At 47.4% G+C, this 10,056-nt stretch overlaps 1 protein-coding gene across 1 annotated transcript; it reads left to right on the top strand.

Moving 5' to 3' along the window:
- Positions 1 to 344: 344 nt before the first annotated feature.
- On the top strand, positions 345 to 8,238 carry ido1 (indoleamine 2,3-dioxygenase 1). Its single transcript, XM_072709227.1, has 10 exons — positions 345 to 577; positions 4,069 to 4,164; positions 4,554 to 4,673; positions 5,423 to 5,541; positions 6,126 to 6,140; positions 6,441 to 6,540; positions 7,063 to 7,180; positions 7,265 to 7,316; positions 7,402 to 7,550; positions 7,652 to 8,238. Exons 1-10 carry the CDS (start codon positions 389 to 391, stop codon positions 8,035 to 8,037), a joined length of 1,344 nt encoding a protein of 447 aa, XP_072565328.1. The 5' UTR covers positions 345 to 388; the 3' UTR covers positions 8,038 to 8,238.
- Positions 8,239 to 10,056: the final 1,818 nt, after the last annotated feature.

The raw sequence follows: 10,056 nt of genomic DNA, 5'->3' as shown, positions 1-10,056 counted from the left end.
AAATGTAGCTGCAAAGGTGTTGTAAAAAGGGGGGGGGGGTTTCCGATGAGTCCAAGGTCCCCTGAGTGACAGCGGCCCTAAAAAATTTCGAACATAATCGGATTGGTCTGGGTTGGGGACCAATAAGATGTGCTTTCATATGGCCCAGGATCTGCAGTGGCGCCCATATAGCTGTGCTGCACTGCATCAGCTGGAGCAGTTATCACCGGTCAGATGCCTCCCCAGCTGACTGCCTTGAACCCTTGCCCCTGAGGACGGCATTTCTAGTTTAGCAGATAACTGTGTAAAGTTTGTGACTAAAGGTAAGGTGTTGTGTAATGGGGGAGGGGGGTTGCGGTGTTGGGACTTGTGTTATTGACACGCTGACTTTCCTGCTGGTGGGACTCGGATGGGTGTAGATGGGGTCACCAGCGTAAAGATTCTCCGGCGGCCTGTGCCTCCCTCACACCGTCTGGAACGTGCTCCTCAGCAGCAGGGACCGTGCGCGGCCCCCAGCATGGCCCTCCCATGGCGGCCCTTCTCTCTCAGTGCGTACCACGTCTCCGAGGAGTGTGGCTTCATCCTGCCTGCCCCACAGGTAAGGAGGACCAGAACGTCACCGTCTTCATGATGCGTCCGTCATATTTCCCTCTTATCAAACTGCTGCCCCCAGGAGGCTTCGCTGAAATTTGACCCTTTTGTGCATTTTGTGCATTTACCACTGCTCTGTTTTTTGTTGAAAATCCCCTTTAAATGGGTTGATGGCTTTGCGCGTCTTGTTAATTCCAGAATGAATCGGATTGTCAGCCTTAGTAAATTCTTAATGGGACAGCATAAAGGTTTTGTTTAATCTTCATGTTAAGTTTTAGAGCAGAAGTTGGTGGAAGTCCTTTCAGCGAGGTTTGTCATTAACTCACGAGCAGTGAAAAAAGTATCAGCACGGCACGGTGCGAGTTCCTCCCAGCCGCAGCTCTACTGTAACCTGTTTGCTGCAGTGTTTATGAGATCTTCTAAAAGTTAAAAAGATATAGGCCAACGCATTACATTTCTACTTTAACGGCACTTATAATAACAGCCAAAAAGCCCTGGAGAAAATAGAGGCAAAAAAAAACTGGATGTAAATGAGGAAAAACTGGAAAATGAATCCAAGACCCTTGAAAACTGTAGTAAAATGATATAATGGAGTTTAATGGACCCCAAAGTGAACAATGGAAAGCAGGCAGTTATGAAGTAAGATAATCAGCTTTAACAATATGCTGCTGGTTTGTTGGTAATTTAAAAAGTACAGCAGTCTGAAGCCAGGCTAAAGTCATACCTTAAGCCTGTCTATTCAAACACCCCCACAATAACACACACACACACACACACATACTCACAGGTTTGTAATTATATCTTTGTGGGGACTCTTCATTCATTTCTATGGGGAAATCTCTAATCTCAACATGACGACCTTAACCCCTACCCAGCCCTAACCTTACCCATAAGTAACCAAACTAAATACGAGGTTTTTGGCATTATTAGTTTTTTGATTGCAGTCACAGATCTTTGTGGGGACCTGAAAAACATAATCTACACACACAGACACATGTATATACATACGTACATGTGTATATGTGTATATATGTGTGTGTGTATATATATATATATATATATATATATATATATATATATACAGTACTGTGCAAAAGTCTTAGGCAGCCAAAGAAAATGATGTTTAAATGATGATCATTTTGTTGTAGAACTATGTTATTATGCCTGTCAAAGTGTGTCAGCTTAGCTATTGCAAAACCTCAGCTGAAATCACCCCCGTATTTGCAGCAACCATACAATACACCCATGTTTTTTTTTTACTCAACTACACCTCGTATAGCTAATCAATATCTCATTGACTTTCTTTTTTTTTTAATTAAATGAGCTGGTGATGACATTTAATAAACACACGGAACGGCTGGGGTGGCCCTGAGGAGGGGTTTGGGAACTGAAGCGGTGTCCATGTAGCCTTCTGACGAAACCTCAGTAACTTCTTGGAGAACAAAAGAAGTTCTAAGTAGTTTTTATTGTATTGCTCTGAATTTACCTGTGTTCTAATGTGTTCTAATGTTAAATTCTGTCTTTTTGTTCTGCGCAAATAGGCGCTTACTACTCAGATAAATAGCTTTAAGCATTTCTTTTGATTGCCTGAGACTTTCACACAATACTTTATGTGTGTGTGTGTGTGTGTGTATATATATAGTTTTAGGAGGTTTAAAACCACATTTGTTCCAGCTGTCTGTAACACATATTTATTAATACGCTGATATATATGCTCTTTCTTGAGGTAAAGACAGCAGACGATACCAGAATTGTTGGTATGCTGTTGTATTTGTCATGTGGGTGAACTTTATCCTTGTCAGCAAAGATATCACAGAGCTGCTGTGCCACACATTCAAATTTTAGGAAAATGCTTGTGTTTGCATTGTGCCTGTAGACACCATGCATGCAGATTGCATCCTGATGCTGGGCTGCTGTGCTGGTCACTGCTGCTTACCCGCCCCTCCCCCCATGTGTGCCATATGTCAACCTGCACCCCCCCCCTCCCTAAATCACCGTCTATGTAAAACCCTTCAAACAATCAATTTCAAGCAAGGAAATCGAAAGGTGTAATATTACGATGGAGAATGTGGAAATGTTTTTTTTTATTTGTTGTTTGTTTGAAATAAATAAAAATGAACGAATTAAAGGTGTGACAGGTACTAGAATCTACCTTAATAATGTACCTTAATGAATATCAACAACACTGCAATGCTTACTTACTTATATAAGTCATACTTTAATATATGATACATGTCATTCTGACCCCCCCTCTGAAGACTGTGACTGTAGTGTGGTGACAAACCGGTCTGTGGGAAAAGTCCAGGCAAACTACTGTCTGGCAAAGACCCCCAATGAAAGGCACCAAGAAGATCTTGTGCATCCTGGCCTGAAATATGGTTGCCTGGACCCACACCGGGAGCTTGGTATGAGGCTGATGCTCTGCAGTGAGCAGGGCTGGATTTAGCCTAAAATGGCTATGAGTAGCTATCCACCAAAAGATGTGAAAGGTGGGGGTCAGTTGTGGTACCATTTGGGCAGCAGGCATCAGCAGAATGGACCTAGTAGGATTAGACCTTGTTGATAGACCTGGCTTTTGGAGTATGAAACACTAACCCTCAAGGTTTAAGGAGCATGAGCTAGTGTGAAAGATGTGGACTCTCGACCCAGGACCCTCAATTGGGGCTGGAGTCTCTCCTACTCTGGAGTTCCCTGTGGTGAAAGAGCTCAGGTAGGAGTGAAGATACGCACAAGTCTCAGGCTGAGGGCTGAGCAGCTGAAGATTTTTCTGGTGGGTGAGAAGGTTGCTTCTGTGCAACCACGAGTCTCAGAGATGAACTGGTAGGAAGGTGAGATGAGATGTTAAGCCATAAGTCATAGGCATCGAAACGACCAGCCGGATCCTCTTCAGGAGTAGCAGCTGTATCCTCCTCATGTGTATTTACCATTAGCTTGTGTTTATGACTTTTTATGACTTTGAAAGGAGTTTCCAGTTGGAGGTGGAAATAATTCATATAATGCGTGATTCCTCCCAGTGTGAGAACGAATCTTGTAAGAGACATTTTTCATGTGTGGAAAGAGCTACTCAGCTATTTCTATTCTGCAGAATTCCTCACAACCTTCAGAACCAGGGTACTAGGAACACCTGAACTAACCTCATCCTGCCACTGACTGCCCCAGCTCTCTGCCCTTGCTGGCTCTTCTGTTCAATTGGTTTCACTTGGCACTACTGGATGATCTTTTGTATTTACATTTAGTTCCTACTAGACTTTCAAGATGTTACTTGAATAGCTTTTCTGATATTAGATCCTATGGTGTTTTGTATGGCTCTTGTTCCCATAACCATCTCACACTTGTCACTGGTCATTCATTGGAAGCACTTGTACCCTAGTTGCTATGCCGTTTATTATCTGCCACACTTGTATGTCACTCGGGACAAGAGCACCTGCTAAATAAATTAAGGTGAATGTAAATGTCAGTCAACATGATAGTCAACGGTCTGTGTTATTGTCCTAAAAGACAGAGCTGCCAACTTACTACAGACCCTGGATGGACATCGCCCGGAGTGTCCCCCAGCTCGTTCAGTCCCACACGCTGCGATCCCATGTCCATCAGGTGAGACACGTCCTTCACTGTAATTCACATGTAACTGTTGCCTGTCCTCACTGAACAACCACCTAGAGGTGGTCATTGTCTGAAATTGCCAGTGACTTGAATCCATAAAGGATGTAGGTCTTATCTTAAGACTTGACCTGGCAGGGGTGAATGCAATTATTCCAGTTTTTTTCTTTTTGTGTATCTGTGCATACCAGTAATATCTCTGTAAACATCCTGTGAAAAAGTATGTAAACGTATGTGAGCCTCCCTCTCTCATCTTGATCAAGTGAAATTCTTTCAGGCACCTCTAGGGGTCGCTGTCCCTAAACCTGATCAAAGCAAATGAAAGTCAGGCCACTGAAAATCACCAGGCACAGCCAATCACATGTGGCCACTTTTCCCCCTAGATGCCCCTGCTGGAATCACACTTCCTTGAGGGTCACAGAGAGCTGAGACTGGCTCATCTGGCCCTTAGCACGATGACCATGGGCTACGTGTGGCAGGCGGGCGAGCACGGCACAGTGAAGGTCTTCTGAGTCACACACCACATGTGCAGCCATCACACCTGTCGACTGACTGATTAAATAGCCAGTGTCTCTGCATGGGCAGTAGACTGTAAAATCTTGGCATGTGACTTATTGACTGAGCTTGTAGCCCTAAGTATTCTCCTTACATCCAGCCATTTATCCATCTTCCAGTCATCTATCCTATACAAGGTCATACAGGAGGCCTGAAGGCTATGGCAGGTGACACAGGGCACAAAGCTTGGGGTATACGATGGATGGAATGGCAGTCAATTGCAGAGCGCACACACACACACACACACACAGAGTAATGTAATCATATCTTTTTGGGGACCGTTCATTCATTTCTATGGGAAAAATGCTAATGCTAACTATGACAACCTTAACCCCTACCCTGCCCTAACCATAACCATAAGTAACCGAACAAAATACAAGAGTTTTTGCATTTTTAGTTTTTTCATTGCAGTCACAGATTTTTATAAAATACAGTTTTCCCATATGCGGACCAGGAAACTGGCCCCCATAAGGAAAAAAAACAACGAGTATTCATCACGTTGTGGGGACATTTGGTCCCCACAACGTGATGAATACCCCTTTTTTTTTTTTGGTCCCCACAAGGTAAGGTATACCTGGACTACACACACAATAAAGGATTTAGACTCAGTTTGACTTGAACCCCCAGCCCTGGAACTATGAGGCAACTTTGCTAATGACCATGTAGCTCATGTAGCTATGCTCATGTGACCTTCGAGGTGCTGCCCCGGAATCTGGCCGTGCCATTCTGGGACGTGTCCCAGCGGCTGGGGCTGCCCCCCATCCTAACCCATGCTGACGGAGTACTGGCCAACTGGAGGAAGAAAAACCCAGAAGGGTGAGAGCGCGCACACACACCCATACACACCGACGCGGGTACAGTCCTGGGTACCAAGCTACCATTTTGCAGAATTCCCTCTAGTCGTACCTCCGGGAGCATTGACTAGCGGGTCTGAGGCCTTAAACGTGAGCTAGCAGCCACCCCCTGGTGGTACATTAAGCGGGATCTTCAGGAGCTTCCAGTCATCCTGCTCCTGCGTGAAAATCCTGCAGAACGGTAGGTTGAAATGTACACTGTGACAGACACAGCAGCTTGGGTGGAGGGCATGTATGTGGAGATCAGGAAATAAGGAAACGAGGACATGTGCAGGCAAAGTTTCACGGTGGATTTAATTTTAATTTTGAGGTTTTGAATTTGCAAACAGCAAGTACAAAAGTTCAATGATAAACAGAGTTAGATTTCTAAGTTGAGGGTTGTTAATTTTCATCAAGTGTATTCTTGGTGTGTCCCAGGTCTTGGTGAAAAAACGGCTGAGCTGCGGGTATCTGATACATATAGCATATGGCTCTCCCACATCTCTAAGAACATTCAAATCTCTCTCCTATTTTCATTTTCATGTCCATTGTGGGTTCCTGCGCCAGACCCTTCGACATGGAGTGAGTATCTCAGTCCAAACACCAATGTCCTCCTCCCAGATGCAGCCTTGCCTGCTACAGTTTATGTCCTTTGAGAAAAAAATTAACTGAAACAGAATGAGTAAATGAGTGTGTGTGTGTGTGTGTGTAAGAGAGAGAGAGAGAGAGAATGAGTGAACGGGTATGTGAATGAGCCAATGAATGAGTGAGTAGGTGAGTGAGTGAATGAATAAGTAGGTGAGTGAATGAAGATCAGTGATGATGTTCAGCTCCTCTGCAGCTGTAACCATGGCAATAGCATGATGGCTCTTACTGTCTCAGGAACCTAGAACTGATTATCACCATCCCAGGAGGAGAGAGCGCACGCGGCTTCTTCATGGTGACCCTCCTGGTTGAGGTGGCAGCCGTACCCGGCCTGAAGGTGACAGCAGCTGCTAGCTTTGGGGGGGGGGGAAAGGGGGGGGGGAGGGGCTAATGACTCAGAGAAGGAGAAAGTGATCTGCCTGAGTACAGGGCAGCTTGAGGGACTGAACACGTTCTCCTGGTGTTGGGTGGGAGTGGGTGCCTGGTGATGGACTGACACCCTACCCAGGTTGCCCCCCACCCTCACTCACTTCTTAAGAGGGGCTTCTGGCTCTGCCCTCCGTGGGATGAACAGGAAAGTGGTCGGTGTTACTTTACGCTTCCCAGTTGTATAACTGTGTAGAGACTGTTTGCTGCGTTGATACATTTACTTAAATGAGGAGTAAATAAAACATTTTGTCTTTCTATGCCGTACCTCTGTTCCTCTGCGTACGGCTCCCTCGACAGAGTGTGTTTACTGCTCCAAGCGCTCACACAGAAAAAGCAGAAGTCCAAATCTAGAGAGATACTGTGGAAGGCAGAGCTGAGGGACGCTGCGCGGGGTTATGGGGTCACCTCGAGCGGCGGCCATGTGTTTCAGGCCATCCCGAAGGTCATAGATGGAGTGTGGGCCGGGGACTCGGTGGGGGTGTCGCAGGCACTGGAGGAAATAGCAGAGGCGCTGCACAGCATGACGGAGGCGCTCAAACTGATGCACGGTATGGACAGTGACGAAATGGGCAAGGGGCTCCGCCCGATGCTTACCCGTGACCTTTGACCCTCTCCTTCTCATGCTATTCCAGAGTACGTCAACCCGGACGTCTTCTACGGCATCATGCGGATCTACCTCTCTGGGTAGGGGCTGCTCGGGGTGCCCGAGGAATGTGTGGTACCCCTCCATCATCCAAGCGACTGCTTAATGTTTATGGTCTTCATTCAGGTGGAAGGACAACCCCTCCATGAGGGAGGGTCTGGTGTATGAGGGGGTGCAGGAGGAGCCCATGGAGTTCTCTGGGGGGAGCGCGGCTCAGAGCAGCCTGCTGCACTGCTTTGACGAGCTGCTGGGGGTCCAGCATGAAGAGCAAAGCGGTAAGGGGCGTTTAGAGAAGGGGTGGGCAAGGAAAGTCAGAGCGGGGAATCCTGGGAAATTTAAGGTGGCATGGAATTGAGGCTGTTGTCTGCCTGGGCAGGTGCTTTTCTGTCCCGGATGAGAGAGTACATGCCCCCCGCCCACAGGCAGCTCATCCGCGACATCGCAGCCAGCCCCTCCCTGCGTCACTTTGTCCAGGACCGGGCCGGCGGCCCTCTGCTGGACTCTTACCATCGCTGTGTGTCGCGGCTGCTGGTCCTGCGTAACTACCACATCAAGATAGTGGGACGCTTCATCACCGTGCCAGCAGCCCAGGCACGCCAGCTCCGCTCCCAGGGTACCCCGGGTGAGGTGGAGGCTCTGGGCAAGGCCCCCACCTCCCTGGAAGAGAGGGGGACTGGTGGGTCGGGCATCATGAGCTTCCTGAAAACAGTTCGGAACCGCACCCAGGAGACGTGCCTGACTGGGCCAGCGCCCTTCCAGTAGGACTGACGGCGCGGCTTCCCGACTACTAATGTCCAGCAGACATTAAGCGCTTGGTATAAAAACTCGTTTAATAAAAATCAGATTACTTCGAAACCAAACCACTCTGTCGCTAACTAAATTACCCAATTTAGCACTGACACCCACTATCAGACATCAGCCTTCACTCCAAACCACAATCGCAACCATATCCAACCATTTTCACATAATTCAACCTCAAGCTAATTCCAGTCATACCATGCAATCTAATTCCTGTACGCCGAAGAAATGCTGCTTGGTGGCTATTTTTAGAATGAGCCGAGGATGAAAGAGAGGAGGTCGGTCCACTTTTTCACCACAGAAAGGGGTGCTCCATCCTTACATGAGTATGGTGCTCCGCAGCAAGATCACCGCGCACCCCCCTCCCTTGCCGCTCAGGTGCGCGGGAGCTGCAGTTCTGCAGGAATCCAGAAGAGGGCGCCGTAGCACACTGAAATTCCTGGAGCGTGGGGCACGCTCACGCTCACACTAGGCACTAGCTGGCAGGAAACCTGCCTGTCGAGCCCAGCTTCTTACAGCTGCCTCCCGTAAGCAGAGATCCGCTGCTGCCAGCTACCATTTTCATTCTACTATCTAGCTACATACTATCACCCACCTTATGCAAATTCAATTTTTCATTCAACCCATACTCACATATACCTTATGTGATGATATCACATGATGCACACGGATACTCATATGACTGAAGTATTTGCATGGGTTATGCCATAAATCTGTCACACCGGTGACTGGTCACCCCAGAAGTCACACCTTGTGTGACAGCAAAGACTGTCGTAGCTGGGCTTTACGCCCAAGGTGTTAAAGGGCCGGCATTCAAAGGGGTGAGCCAGTAATATAAAAATGAATTATATAGAACATTTCTTGACACCGACTTCCATATATAGGAAGGTTAATGTCTGTTAAAATGTATTCTGGTTTATTTCCATATTTATCCATAATTACATATTTAACTATCCATTATTTGAGGATCACGCACATTTTTATGAATCTTTCCTGTCAGGATACCAGAGGTGTTACATTTTAAAGATATTGTTCACTTACGGAATTTACAGTGACCTGGGTGTTACTCCCATGTAGGATTGCGTAAAAAAAATGGAACCGATTGCAATGGGGAAAAAACAACCTCTGAGTGGGTCCCTGTGGAAATGTGTCAGTCTCCAGAATCAGTTTTGTGCCGGGTTCTGTTTGGAGACATGTGGGCATCCAGAATCGGTCGTGTTCCAGGTTCTCTATGAAGACGTATCTCCCTCCAGGATCGGTCGTGTGCCGGGTTCTGTTTGGAGACGTGTCTCGACACATGGCCGATCCTGAAGGCAGACACGTCTCCAAACAGAACCTGGCACACGACCAATCCTGGAGGGAGACACGTCTTCTTCACAGAGAACCTGGAACACGACCGATTCTGGATGCCCACATGTCTCCAAACAGAACCTGGAACATGACCGATTCTGGATGCCCACATGTCTCCGAACAGAACCCGGCACATGACAGATCCTGAAGGCCTCCAGGATCAGTCGTGTGCCGGGTTCTGTTTGGAGATGTGTTGGCCTCTTGGATCGGTTGTGTGCCGGGTTCTCTTTGGAGACGTGTCAGCCTCAAGGATTGGTTGTGTGCCAAGTTCTGTTTGGAGACATGTCTGCCCCCAGGATCCATCATGTTCTGGGTTCTCTTTGGAGACATACTGGCCTCCAGGATCGGTAATGCTCCAGGTTCTCTTTGGAGATGTGTGGGCTTCCAGGAAGGGTCCTGTGCTGGGTTCCATTTGAAGATGTGTCTGCCTCCAGTATCAGTGTGTGTCGGGTTCTGTTTGTAATCGTGCCAGCACCCAAGATCAGTCATGTGCTGGGTTCTGTTTGGAGAGGCGTCAGCATCCCGACAAGCACAACGCACAATGTAAGCTGCGCAGACCCAGGGCTTATCAGGAGTGACGCCCGTTTACCGTGTCGAGCAGCTTCCCCCTCGCACACACCTCCCCACTTCCTG

This window comes from Paramormyrops kingsleyae, chromosome 2, assembly GCF_048594095.1.
Source record: "Paramormyrops kingsleyae isolate MSU_618 chromosome 2, PKINGS_0.4, whole genome shotgun sequence".
NCBI lineage: Eukaryota > Metazoa > Chordata > Actinopteri > Osteoglossiformes > Mormyridae > Paramormyrops > Paramormyrops kingsleyae.
The sequence above is the reverse complement of the archived record's forward strand: the minus strand, read 5'-3'. Positions and strand labels throughout refer to the sequence as shown.